Genomic DNA, 14,803 nt, shown 5'->3' with positions numbered 1-14,803 from the left:
GCCCTCTCGCGAGGGACTGAAGCGCAGGCGCGGCCCACATAGTAACGCCTGCGACCCCGTGACCCCGCTGATGGCTCCACTTTGGCGCCCAGGCCTCCACCGACGGCGCAGGTAAAGGCCCTTAGGCTGCAGAAGTGGCGGTGGGGAGTAGCCAAGCCCTGGAGACCCGGGTGAGTACAGACACGGGCAGCTGTGTGCGTGTGTGTTGTGTGGCAGCCGACGTAGCACGCAGAGGTGGGAGCGCCCAGGCCGGGTGCTGCAGGGAGTTTACGGGCCTGCTGAGCCGCGGGCGAGCCCCGACAGGTATTGAGGTGCCGGGCGGGTGGGGGTCCTCTCTGCCAACTCTCCCAGCAAGTTTTCTCTACTCTGTCCGCCTCCCCCCATAAATACCCAAGTCAAAACCAGGGTGGCCCCAGATTAATCCATTTCTGATCTTAAATTCCGGGTTCTTGGTCAGACTGCCCATGTGCAGTGCCGGCCTGGCCTCCAGCTTTGTCTCCTCATCCCTCCTCTAGCTGCTCCCAAGTGTCTGGTGGGGAGGAGTCTGTGCTTAAGGAAACAGGGTCCTGAGGCGCCCTCCCTGCGGTGGGAGGCCCTGGAAACTTTGCTCCTTTGAGGAGGGGGCCTGGGGTCTTCTTCCCCTTATCTGGAGTCCAGAGCCTTCTGCAGTCAGTGGGATGCTGTTACCAGACCAAGGCAATGGATTCTTTTACCCTATGTGCTCAAATAACCAATTCCTGGGACACTGGGGTTTCAAAGAGAGAAAGACTTTTATTGCTAGGCAGGAAGCAGAACAGATAGCCTGTCGGTCCAAAATCTGTCTCCCCAAACTGCAGTAGTTCTAATAGTTTTAAAGCATGAAAAGATGGGGAGGTTTTAGGATAATGAGTACAGTGGCCCCCAGATTATGTAATTAGAGGTGATCCAGTTATTGTGCTTGCACAGAATTGATTACATGCTTAGTCACAGAAAATATGTAAGAAAATGGTGCCCTTAATATGATGATGGGTGTGATTTTTAGTATTATAATGAGATATAGGTGACTTGTAAGTTAAAGTCTAAGCTACTGTGCATGTCAGGCAGACCCACTTTTGTTAGATCCAGCTTCCATTAACTAGATAACTTTGAACTTGTGGTGGGTTGGTTCTTGCTGACCCAAGACCCCTCATTAATAAACACCAGGGGCTGTCTTTTGTGGTCATAAGGCTTTGGAGTTGAAAAAAATAAATGGGTGCAAGTGAAAGTTAGTCACAAGGTTTTTGCAATCATAAGGGCACAAGATAAAGGCTATACCTTCATTATCAGAAATCAAGGCAGCTGGATTACAATTCAGGTTTCAGGTATTTCCTTCTGTCTACTCTAGTATACCAGAAAGTAATAAGCAATATCTATGTAACGATTCAGTAATCATCAGTCCTTAAGTCTTAACTTCTCAGTTACAATGTGTGGACCTGCATGGCTGCCCAAGGGTGGCTACTAAAAACCTTGAGTCAGGGTCTGGGAACTGTTGGACCAGTAAAGTCTGAGAAGCAGGGGATCTGGAGACTAGTGAGTCTCCCTTGTGGGGGTGAGATGGAGAGGGAAGGAGGAGCAGCAGCAGGGCTTGGAAAGAACCAGCCCAGGAATTCCAAGGGCAGTGTTCAGGGACAGCCGGTTTGGAGAGAATGGGAAAGAGCAGACCACCCATGGCAGCAGGACAGACAGAGCATGCCACCTGCCCTCTTTGGACACTAGGTTCTTGCTGCCTTTTGGAATGCAGTTTGGCATTATCAATGAAAACTGTTGATGTCCATATCAATTTTGTTAATTCTCCACTTTAATTTCAGTTCTACAGGTCTTCTGTGGAAATAGTTCAGTTGTAAATAGAAGTGTTGTGTTTGAAAAGCAGGCACCAGGATGCCACCTATGTGTCCATAGTGGGGACTTGCTTCAACCTCCTCTAGTCCTCCATTGTGGACAAAGACTTGTGTGCCATTGTCAGGCAGACTGAGGGTGGCACAGGCAATGGCCTGTCTGTCTCTGAGGTTAAAATGGGGGTGTGTGCACATAGATTTGTATAAACTGAGGAAAAGTTCAGAAATCCTGAGAATCCAACCAACTAGGGCTTAGCTCTGCAGGAGCCAAGTAGATGGTCCATGGGGGAGAACACATGACTCCCCAGGTGGCAGAGTAGCCTTTTGGGTTTAGATGAGTTCTGTGCTCAGGCATGGAGGCCAGCCTGCTGGGGTTACCACCTTGCAACCTTTGGATGTTTCCATTACTCTGAACTGGATGTCCTAACCTGCCAATTGGGGAAGCTCTAGGAGTCATCTCATATGCTACTCTGAAGGAAACTGGATTAAAGCTCCCATTCAGGACCTATCCCTGCCAGGATCCACAAACAGCACTGCTAACTGGGGCTTTCCTTTCTTGGCCTATTTCACTGGCTGGACAAGGACAGCTTTTACTTCTTCATGTTTTCCAGTGTTTGTCAAGTAAAATTTTGTTTCTTTTTCCAAAATCAAAATGCTTATATGCAGATGGTGACAGTAGTCTTGCTGAAATGGAAATGGCATCTGCTAATCCTAGCCAGGGTGCTTCCTAAGTACATGGGAAGGCATGTGACTTCTGTGGCAGATGCCAGGAAAATGCTGATGAGGCAGACAGCAGCCCCCATCGAGCTTAGATCCCAGAGAAGGAGTCAGAGAGAAACCCAATTGCAAACTGTAGGATGAGGGTGGAGGACATGAAGTCAAAGAGTGTCCAGATGGAGCTGTGTGGTTGGGGCACCAGGGTCAGCATGGCCCACAGGAGCAAAGGAGAGGTTCAGAGACAGAGGTGAGCTGTGTAAGGTGGCCCCAGTCACCTGTGTGGTGCTCAGATAGAGTTCCTAGAGGACTGCATTCTTTAGAGGATTGGGAGGAAATTCTCCAGGGCATCTGGCACCCCTCACACCTACCTTTTCTCAGGTGGACTCCTGTGACTCTGAGGCAGCATGTGGAAATTGTCTGAGAATGCAGAGGCTGTGGCTGGTGCCATGTGCATGGTGTGGTGATCTGGCTGGTAATGCTGAGACTGTTCCCCCTGCTGGCAGCATGGAACCCTGGCCTGAGATGTGTTTCAGAGCTACCTGGCACTGCTGTAAGAGAGCAGAGATGCCTGCCCACCAGCCCTGAAGCTGGTGGCACTTGTAGAAAGGTTGTGCTGGGACCTGCAGGATGACCTGGTCAAGGTGGAGCCCTTGGTGGAGACTCTGCTGGAGAGCTGAACCTGCCTGCACCTGGTGGACAGTGCGGACATTTTGCCAGTGTTTGCATGCATGCTGGCCTGGCAGGAGTAGCCACAGGCTGCTTGCAATCTCCTAGAGGTAGGCCTGGGCAGGATGGGGGAGGGCAGAGGGGAGCAGAGCTGCCCTGAGTGCAGGCCAAAGGGTCCACAATGTATATAGGTAGCTCATCCCAGGTCCCAAGGCCCTGTCTTCACTTGGCAGCAAACTTGACCTGTGCTGGTGTGACACTATTGATGGTCTCTGTTTACCCACTTATCTGATGATTTGTGATGTAAATAAGTGTGGGGTTGACTAAGGGATGCTGGCCCAGGTGATGCTGGAGTGGTGCAGGTTATATGGTGTATGCCTTGTACACCTTCCTCAAATCTTAAGACACTTTTTATTGTGAAATATATATACAAGAAAAGTGATAAATTTCAAAATGTAGTTTAACAGGTAGTTATAGAGCAAATTTCAAAGTATGGTATGGGTTACAGTTCCACAATTTCAGTTATTCCCTTCTGGCTGTTCTAATACACTAGAAACTAAAAAAGAAATATCTGTATAATGATTCAGTAGTCATTTAGTAAGCCCATCTCCCCTCATATCAACACCAGCAGTCTAGAGTAAAAGCTGCTTTGGCTGTGAGAATAGCGGAAGGGAGAACAAGAAAAATAGGCTACCATTGAGAACCCAGGCATATGTGTTCTGTGCAGATTTGCACTGTGGATATGAGGAGGGTGGGTGAGCTAGTATGGTGGATGGACTGCAGGAGGCTGGAATGATTCCCTCCTGATGCTTTTCATGGCTTTTTATTCCCTCCCCTAGAGTGTGGGTGGGACCTGTGACTTACTTGTAGCCCATAGAATATGTCAAGGCTGAAGTAATTTTGCAGATGGAATTAAGGTCCCAGATCAGTAATCTTGCTTTAGTCAAAAGTGAGATTGCACTGGGTTAACCAGAGTTAATCGGATAAAAGCCCTTCAAAGAGGGACTGGTACCTTTCTGAAGGCAGAAACAATTGAAATACTCTTTCCAGGAGGGTACCTTCATTCTAAACTCAAAATAATTTTTTAGAGGTCAGTAGTCAGCATACTCTGAATGATAAGCAAGTATACAAAGAAAGATATGCATTTTAAAAGGTTTTGATATCCTTATTTGAAAATTGATTCTCAAAATTTTGAAGTTTTTAAATGTTTTAACCAGGAAGCATCCTCCTACTTATAATTTAGTTGTGAAATATTGATTTTTTTAAATTTATTTTATTGAGATATAGTCACATATCATGCAGTCATACAAAACAAATTGTATGTTCAGTTGTTCACAGTACCATTACATAGTTGTGCATTTATTCCCCAAGTCAATCCCTGACACCTTCATTAGCACACACACAAAAATAACAAGAATAATAATTAAAGTGAAAAAGGTCAATTAAAGTAAAAAACACTGGCTGCCTTTGTTTGTTTGTTTATTTCCTTCCCCCATTTTTCTACTCGTCCATACATAAACTAGACAAAGGGGAGTGTGGTCCATATGGCTTTCCCAATCACATTGTCACCCCTCATAAGCTACATTTTTATACAATCATCTTCAAGATTCATGGGTTCTGGGTTGTAGTTTGATAGTTTCAGGTATCTACCACTAGCTAACTCAATTCATTAGAACCTAAAAAGGGTTGTCTATATTGTGCATAAGAGTACCCACCAGAGTGACCTCTTGGCTCCTTTTGGAATCTCTCTGCCACTGAAGCTTATTTCATTTCCTTTCACTTCCCCCTTTTGGTCAAGTAGATGTTCCCCATCCCATGATGCTGTGTCTACATTGCTCCCCAGGAGTCATATTTCATGTTACCAGGAAGATTAACTCCCCTGGGTGTCTGATCCCATCTAAGGGGGAGAGCAGTGATTTCACCTGCCAGTTTGGCTTATCTAGAGAGCTACATCTGAGCAACAAAGAGGCATTTGGGAAGAGGCTCTTAGGCACAATTATAGGGAGGTCTAGCCTCTCCTTTGCAGCAACAGTCTTGCCAAGGGCAAGTTCTGTGGTGGAGGGTTCAACTCATCAAACCACCAGTCCCCTATGTCTGTGAGCACATTAGCAACCATTGAGGTGGGGCAGCCCAATACCCCTGCATTCTCCACCAGCTCCTCAAGGGGGCTTTGCATATTATTTTTCCTTTTTTTTTTAATTAACTCTTTTTTTTAAATCAACTGTATAAAAAATAAAAATAAAAAATAATTTAAAAAGCACAATAAAAGATCACTTCAAACAGACCATAACAAGGGAGTAAGAAAAAGACAACTAACCTAAGGTAACTACTTGAATACTTCCAACATGTTCCTACTCTACCCCAAGAAAGTAACCTAATATAACATTTCTGTGAACTTGTTCATACTATACCCATCAGAAATTAACAGACCATAGTCATTCCTGGACGTTCGCAGAATGTTAAATTTACCCACGATGGCTTATCTGGTCTTATTGGGTTGTCATTACCCCTTCCTTAATTGCTCTCTATCACTAGTTCTCCTACATGCTACATTATGAACCATTTGTTTTACATTTTTCAAAGTTCACCTTAGTGGTAGCATATAATATTTCTCTTTTTGTACCTGGCTTATTTTGATCAGCATTATGTCTTCAAGGTTCATCCATGTTGTCATATGTTTCATGATATCATTCCTTCTTACTGCTGTGTAGTATTCCATCATGTGTATATACCAAATTTTATTTATCCACTCATCTGTTGAAGGACATTTGGGTTGCTTCCATCTATTGGCAATTGTGAATAATGCTGCTATGAACATTGGCATGCAGATATCTGTTCTTGTCCCTGCTTTCAGATCTTCTGGCTATATACTGAGAAGTGCAATTGCTGGATCAAAGAGTAACTCTATATCTAGTTTCCTAAGGAAGTGCCAGACTGACTTCCAGAGTGGCTGAAACATTATACAGTCCCACCAACAATGAATAAGGGTTCCAATTTCTCCACATCCCCTCCAGCATTTGTAGTTTCTTGTTTGTTTAATGACAGCCATTCTAATTGGTGTGAGATGGTATCTCATTGTGGTCTTAATTTGCATCTCTCTAATCTAGTGAAGGTGAACATTTTTTCATGTATTTCTTGGCCATTTGTAGTGAAATATTGAATTTTATTGAGGAAAATAATATTAAGATGACACAAAATATATTCTTATCCATTTAAAGATTTTATTTGAGGTACTTTTAAAAGCATACTTGAAGTGCTTATTAGAAACATTGCTTAGAAACATTTATAAATTCAATGTACTTGAGAACATAACAAAAATAGCATGCATTCTCTCAAAGAAAAGATAAATTAAAAACCTGATGCCAATCAAGCTTCATATGTAAAAGAGATTTTGAAAAGATGTGTCTTAAGGATCAAGACAGATGATATCCATAATTTCCTGCTTTGCTCTCATTTCTTTGCTGGGAATGGGGCCCTACACCTTGGCTTAGTTCCAGGAATGCTGATGTCCACTTTACAATTCTACTCTCCAACTTGAGAAGGCCTAGCTAGCCCTGAAACAACTCTTGAAGGTTTTAACACTGATCTCCCTACTCTTTACTCTGAAATGACCCTTTGAAACATTGGATGCAAAAACTGATATTGCTATGATTTAGTGATCTGAGAAAACATATTTCAGCAGTTTTCCAGAATGCACCATATTTTAATTAGTACTCAAAATATCAACAAACCTTATTGTTGGAAGGAAAACCACTTTAAAAAATATTCCTGAGATGAAAGAAAGTTAGACATGCAGTTAAAACTGTTTTAAGCAGCTTTCTTGTTTAAGCAGAAAGGACTTGGATTTATAATATCAAGTCATTCCAAAATATTTTTAGAGATTTTGAATCCATGTTGGAAAATTAAGAAAAAATTAACTTTGTTCTAAAGTGTTCTTTTCTGACATCCTTTATTGGCTACAATATGATATAATTAAACTTTGAACTCCATATTTTAGGGATGTAATCTTGAACATGCCCTAAACATTCAAATTTGTTATAGGAATCCTATTCCGTCTGATCATCTGGCATAGACACTATAATGGAAGTAAATGGCATACAATGTAGTGATGACTATGGAGTATAAGCAAGATACTTATCTTTATTTTTTATCATTTCATGTATGCATAAGTTTTGTCTTCCTGGGGATTTATCAATTCAGAAATATATCTGGATAGTTTAATATATATAAAAATATATAGTTTATATATATAAATGTATATATACAAGTATATAGTTTAAGTATTTATAAATATACATATTACACACATATACACATTCATACACACATATAGAAAATCTAATTTAATCTTGAATATGCAAACAATTTAAAGGTATGGTTTTATTAAATCCAAATAGGCCAGTCCAAAATACATGAAATTTTGGAGTTCATGCAAATATCATAAACTCCCTCCAAGGAGGAAATAACTATCTTCATATATGTTTGGATGAGGTTTGCAAAGATGTGCATTTACAGAACTCATAATATGAAGGTTTTCTAGTCAATTAGAATGTTTTGTTTTATCTTTTTGTTGTACAATCAAAGTTTACTCATTGTAGAATAATCAAATAGAAAAATAGAACAGTTCACCAGAAAGAAGCAGCTGCATTAGCCTGTTGTCTCACCAGAGGTTTTGTTTACAAATTGTCTGTTTCTTGTAGATCTAATATCCATTTAGTTTATTGGTCTCACATTCACTGTACTTTTTTTTTCATTTTTATTGAGATTGTTCAGATACCATACAATTATCCAAAGATCCAAAGTGTACAATCACTTGCCCCATACAATCACTTGCCTCATACAGCTGTGCATCCATCACACTTAATTTTTGTTCAATTTGTAGAAACTTTTCATTACTCCAGACAAGAAATAAAGTGAAAGATGAAAAAAAAAGGAAACTCTAATCCTTCCCTATCCCTAACCAACCCCCCTCAGTTGTTGACTCGTAGTATTGATATAGTACATTTGTTACTGTTTATGAAAAATGCTGAAATACTACTAACTGTAGTATATAGTTTGTAATAGGTATATAGTTCTTCCCTATATGCCCCTCTATTATTAACTTCTAATTGTATTGTCATGCATTTGTTCTGGTTCATGGAAGTGATTTCTAGTATTTGTACAGTTGATCATGGACATTGCCCACCATAGGATTCAGTTTTATACATTCCCATCTTTTGACCTTCAACTTTCCTTCTGGTGACATATATGACTCTGAGCTTCCCCTTTCCACCTCATTCACACACCATTTGGTGCTGTTAGTTATTCTCACATCTTGCTACCAACACCCCTGTTCATTTCCAAACATTTAAGTGCATCCTAATTGAACATTCTGCTCATACTAAGCAACCACTCCCCATTCTTAAGCCTCATCCTATATCTTGGTACCTTATATTTCATGTCTATGAGTTTACATATTATAATTAGTTCCTATCAGTGAGACCCTGCAATAATTGTCCTAATGTGTCTGGCTTATTTCACTCAGTATATTGCCCTCGAGGTTTTGTCATCAACCCTTTTTTTTTTTTTAATATGGTTTTGTTCACTCACCATACATTCCATCCCAAGTAAATAATCAGTGGTTTTTTGCATGGTCATACATTTATGTGTTCACCACCTTCACCATTATCTATATAAGAGCATCTACATTTCTTCCACAAGGCAGGAGGGAGAGTCAAGGTAGAGAGGCAAAAGAAAGAGGAAAAAAAAAGACAGCTAGGAAGCAGCAAAAGGAAAAATAGCCTTAAATCAAAGTAGAATAAAGAATCAGACAATATCACCAATGTCGTGTCTAACATGCCTCCCCTATCCTCCCCTCTTATCTGCATTCACCTTGGTATATCACCTTTGTTACATTAAAGGAAGCATAAAACAATGATTCTATTAGTTACAGTCTCTAGTTTATGCTGATTGCATCCCTCCCCCAATGCCTCCCCATTTTTAACACCTTGCAAGGTTGACATTTGCTTGTTCTCCCTCGTAAAAGAACATATTTGTACATTTTATCACAATTGTTGAATACTCTAGATTTCACCAAGTTACACAGTCCCAGTCTTTATCTTTTCTCCTTTCTTCTGGTGTCTCACATGCTCCCCATCTTCCTCTCTCAACCATATTCATAGTTACCTTTGTTCAGTGTACTTACATTGTTGTGCTACCATCTCCCCAAATTGTGTTCCAAACCATGCACTCCTGTCTTCTATCACCGTGTAGTGCTTCCTTTAGTATTTCCTTTAGGACAGGTGTCTTGTTCACAAAGTCTCTCATTGTCTGTTTGTCAGAAAATATTTTCAGCTCTCCCTCATATTTGAAGGACAGCTTTGCTGGATACAGGATTCTTGGTTGGCGGTTTTTCTCCTTCAGTATCTTAAATATATCACAGCACTTCCTTCTTGCCTCCATGGTTTCTGCTGAGAGATCCGCACATAGTCTTAGTAAGCTTCCTTTGTATGTAATGGATCACTTTTCTCTTGCTGCTTTCAGGATTCTCTCTTTGTCTTTGACATTTGATAATCTGATTATTAAGTGTCTTGGCGTAGGTCTATTCATATCTCTTCTCTTTGGAGTACGCTGCACTTCTTGGATCTGTAATTTTATGTCTTTCATAAGAGATGGGAAATTTTCATTAATTATTTCCTCTATTATTGCTTCTGCCCCCTTTCCCTTCTCTTCTCCTTCTGGGAAACCAATGATATGTACATTATTGTACTTCATTTCATCCTTGAGTTTCCGGAGATGTTGCTCATATTTTTTCATTCTTTTCTTCATCTGCTCCTTTGCGTGTAGGCTTTCAGGTGTTTTGTTCTCCAGTTCCTGAGTGTTTTCTTCTGCCTCTTGAGATCTGCTGTTGTATGTTTCCATTGTGTCTTTCATCTCTTGTGTTGTGCCTTTCATTTCCATAGATTCTACTAGTTGTTTTATCGAACTTCTGATTTCTGCCGTATACATGCCCAGTGCTTCCTTTACAGCCTCTATCTCTTTTGCAATATCTTCTCTAAACTTTTTGAATTGATTTAGCATTAGTTGTTTAAATTCCTGTATCTCAGTTGAAGTGTACATTTGTTCCTTTGACTGGGCCATAACTTTGTTTTTCTTAGTGTAGGTTGTAATTTTCTGTTGTCTAAGCATGGTTTCCTTGGTTATCCAAATCAGGTTTTCCCAGACCAGAACAGGCTCAGGTCCCAGAGGGAAGAAATATTCAGTATCTGGTTTCCCTGAGGGTGTGTCTTAGAAAATTGCTCCACCCTTTGATGCCTCGGGTCACTATGCTTTTCTGCCCAGCAGGTGATGCCTGTTAGCCTATAATTCTTGACTGGTGTGAAGAGGTATGGCCGTGTTCCCCCAGGCTCTGGGGTCTGGTTCTGAATGGAAAGGGCCCCACCCCTTTCCTCCTAGAGAGAACAGAGCCCCCAGGTGGAGGTCATTAGCATTTCAATGGTCTCGCTCTCTGCTTGTGCTGTCTCCACCCTTCTCCGCTTCACAGCCCTGGAAACTGAAAATGACTGGGGTTTCTCCACTGAGCCAAAAAAGAAACAGATAGTCCCCTTCAGACCCAGCCCAAGGTGACCCTCCAGCTCTCCCAGGTCAGTCATCACCCAAAGCTTCTGTCTGTTTTCTTGGGATTCGTACCTGTAGTGAGCAGTTCACACTCGCTACTTAAAACCCCAATTGGAGCTCAGCTGAGCTGTATTCACTTGCTGGGAGAGAGCTTCTCTCTGGCACCACAAGGCTTTGCCGCTCAGGCTATGGGGGAGGGGGTCTCACGACTTGGATCCGCAGGTTTTACTTACAGATTTTATGCTGTGTTCTCAGGCATTCCTCCCAATTCAGGTTGGTGTATGATGAGTGGATGGTCTCGTTTGTCCCCCCACAGGTATTCTGGATTATTAACTAGTTGTTTCTGGTTTTTTGTAGTTGTTCCAGGGGGACTACTTAGCTTCCACTCCTCTCTATGCCACCTTCTTGCCTCATTGTACTTTTTTAATTTCTTCTGAATCTGAGGTTATGCATCATTCACAATGTACTACATATGTGTTTCTTCTCTTTCTCTCTTGATGTACATTGGAGTACATTGGTTATTTAAAGAAACTAAATGGAGCCACATCTTTGTTCTATTTAAGGAATCTTATTTTATGTAGATTTGTCAATTATATATCAAGTTTCTAAACAATATCCTAATATAATTGTCTCACTATTTCCTTGCTATTTTCTGTTTTTTCTTGTTGTTTTACTATCTTTTCCTCCATGTATGCTGCAACTCTCACTTAATACAGTTCTTTATTATTATATCTTCAATGCAGTCTTTAAATTTGTTTTCATGTGGGCATAAACTATGATTTTCCCTCTTGTTTTCATAATTTTTGATCTTTAAGTTAGATTTTGGGAAATAGGGTACTGATTTTGTAATTTCTAAATGTCATAAATATGAATATTGATTTTTAATTTTCATTTATTTGTTTACTTAACAGATAAACACAAAGTAGAATATTTATAGCATTTAACAGTTTTATGAAGCTCCAAGTACTAAAGCATCACCAGTTTTGTTTTTATAGCTGTAAATCCCAGGTTCCTCCCAAACTCCAGCCATTTTCCCAGAGTTTATGAAAATTTAGCTTCAGAGTAAAGCAGGCAAGTGCATTTATTAAAAGTAGAGAGAGAAAACTAGAGAGAGAGAGATATTGGGAGGGAGAGAGAGGTGACTTTTTGGAACTAGTCTCTATTTGGGTTGGTGGAAAGGTTTAGTAATGGATGGTGGATGTGATAGCACAATATTGTGAATACAATCAACAGCAATGAATGTTATAGTCGAATGTGGTTAAAAGGGGGATGTTTAGGTTTATATGTGTTACTAAAACAAAAATGTAAAAATAGAAAGAGGACAATACAACACAGTGAACCTTAATGCAAACAATAGACAATAGTTAATAGTATAATTATAAAATGTTTTCGTGAATTGTAATAGATATACCTCAGTAATGTATAATTTAAATAATAGGATGGTATGTGGTAACAACTGTACTTTATGCATGAGCTTTTCTGTAAATCTACTACTTCTCTAATAAAACAAATGAGAAAAGTAATAGGATTCAGATAAAAAAGGGGAAAAAGATTTAAGGAGATGATTTAGAGAATAAATAGGAGAAAAATAATTATTGTGTATCCACAGCTAAGTGCTCCTATTTTGTGGTTTAGCTTATGTTCCTTGGATTCTTTTTTTTTTTTTTTTTTTGATTTTCCATTTTTTTAATTAAATGAGATGTGAGCATCCTTACATATATTTAAGAGTCATTTTATTTCTTTTTCTGTCAGAAAGATGCTTTTTAAAAATTACAAGCATATTTTTTCCTTTTGATTTTTTTTTTTTTAATCTTCATTTTATTGAGATATATCCACATACCACACAGTCATACAAAACAAATCGTACTTTCGATTGTTTACAGTACCATTACCTACTGGTACATTCATCACCCAAATCAATCCCTGGCACCTTCATTAGCACACACACACAAATAACAAGAATAATAATTAGAGTGAAAAAGAGCAATTGGAGTAAAAAAGAATACTGGGTACCTTTGTCTGTTTGTTTCCTTCCCCTATTTTTCTACTCATCCATCCATAAACTAGACGAAGTGGGGTGTGGTCCTTATGGCTTTCCCAATCCCATTGTCACCCCTCATAAGCTACACTTTTATACAACTGTCTTCAAGATTCATGGGTTTTGGGTTGTAGTTTGATAGTTTCAGGTATCCACCACCAGCTACCCCAATTCTTTAGAACCTAAAAAGGGTTGTCTAGCTTTTTTTTCGTGCTGCTAGCGCTCCAGCAGACATGGTGAACGTTCCTAAAACCCGCCGGACCTTCTGTAAGAAGTGTGGTAAGCACCAGCCCCACAAAGTGACACAGTACAAGAAGGGCAAGGATTCTCTATATGCCCAGGGAAAGCGGCGTTATGACAGGAAGCAGAGTGGCTACGGTGGGCAGACTAAGCCAATTTTCCGGAAGAAGGCTAAAACTACAAAGAAGATTGTGCTGAGGCTTGAATGCGTTGAGCCCAACTGCAGATCTAAGAGAATGTTGGCTATTAAGAGATGCAAACATTTTGAACTGGCAGGAGACAAGAAGAGAAAGGGCCAAGTGATCCAGTTCTAAGCTTTGTCTTTTGTTTTATTATGATAATAAAATCTTGAAGTTATGGTCAAAAAAAAAATAAAAAATAAAAAAAAAAATAAAAATAAAAATAAAAAGGGTTGTCTAAAGTGTGCATAAGAGTGCCCACCAGAGTGACCTCTCAGCTCCTTTTGGAATCTCTCTGCCACTGAAGCTTATTTCATTTCCTTTCACATCCCCCTTTTGGTCAAGAAGATGTTCTCCGTCCCACGATGCCAGGTCTACATTCCTCCCCGGGAGTCGTATTCCACGTTGCCAGGGAGATTCACTCCCCTGGGTGTCTGATCCCACGTAGGGGGGAGGGCAGTGATTTCACCTTTCAAGTTGGCTTAGCTAGAGAGACAGGGCCACATCTGAGCAACAAAGAGGCATTCGGGAGGAGGCTCTTAGGCACAACCGTAGGGAGGCCTAGCCTCTCCTTTGCAGCAACCGTCTTCCCAAGGGTAAAACCTATGGTAGAGGGCTCAACCCATCAAACCACCAGTCCGCTATGTCTGTGGTCATGTTAGCAACCATGGAGGTGGGGTAGGCGAATACCCCTGCATTCTCCACAGGCTCCTCAAGGGGGCACTACATCTTTTTTTTTTTCCCCTTGTTTTTCTTTTTTTTCTTTTTTTTTTTTAACTTTCCCTTCTTTTTTAAATCAACTGTATGAAAAAAAAACTTAAAAAGAAAACAAACATACAATAAAAGAACATTTCAAAGAGACCATAACAAGGGAGTAAGAAAAAGACAACTAACCTAAGATAACTGCTTAACTTCCAACATGTTCCTACTTTACCCCAAGAAAGTTACCTAATATAGCAACATTTCTGTGAACTTGCTCCTACTATATCCATCAGGAATTAACAGACCATAGTCATTCCTGGGCATCCCCAGAACGTTAAATAGCTTATCTGTTCTTCTTGGATTATTGTTCCACCTTCCTTAATTGCTCTCTATTGCTAGTTCCCCTACATTCTACATTATAAACCATTTGTTTTACATTTTTCAAAGTTCACATTAGTGGTAGCATATAATATTTCTCTTTTTGTGCCTGGCTTATTTCGCTCAGCATTATGTCTTCAGGGTTCATCCATGTTGTCATATGTTTCACGAGATCGTTCCTTCTTACTGCCGCGTAGTATTCCATCGTGTGTATATACCACATTTTATTTATCCACTCATCTGTTGAAGGACATTTGGGTTGTTTCCATCTCTTGGCAATTGTGAATAATGCTGCTATGAACATTGGCGTGCAGATATCTGTTCGTGTCACTGCTTTCCGATCTTCCGGGTATATACCGAGAAGTGCAATCGCTGGATCGAATGGTAACTCTATATCTAGTTTTCTAAGGACCTGCCAGACTGACTTCCAGAGT

The 14,803-nt window shown here is 40.3% G+C and overlaps 2 protein-coding genes across 2 annotated transcripts in view; both read left to right on the top strand.

Moving 5' to 3' along the window:
* The first annotated feature begins 1 nt into the window (after position 1).
* LOC119533097 (zinc finger protein 596-like) overlaps positions 2-14,803 on the top strand; it is a 70,713-nt gene continuing 55,911 nt past the window's right edge. The window contains exon 1 of the mRNA XM_037835209.1: positions 2-170. The gene's annotated coding sequence lies outside the window, so the exon portion shown is untranslated. The remainder of the gene's footprint in view (positions 171-14,803) is intronic.
* On the top strand, positions 13,063-13,439 carry LOC119532516 (60S ribosomal protein L36a-like). The gene has a single exon (XM_037834987.1). It carries the CDS (start codon positions 13,104-13,106, stop codon positions 13,422-13,424), a length of 321 nt encoding a protein of 106 aa, XP_037690915.1. The 5' UTR covers positions 13,063-13,103; the 3' UTR covers positions 13,425-13,439.

Source organism: Choloepus didactylus, chromosome 4 (genome assembly GCF_015220235.1).
Source record: "Choloepus didactylus isolate mChoDid1 chromosome 4, mChoDid1.pri, whole genome shotgun sequence".
Taxonomy (NCBI): Eukaryota; Metazoa; Chordata; class Mammalia; order Pilosa; family Megalonychidae; genus Choloepus; species Choloepus didactylus.
Note: the sequence above shows the minus strand (reverse complement) of the source record. Positions and strands in the feature narration are given on the sequence as shown.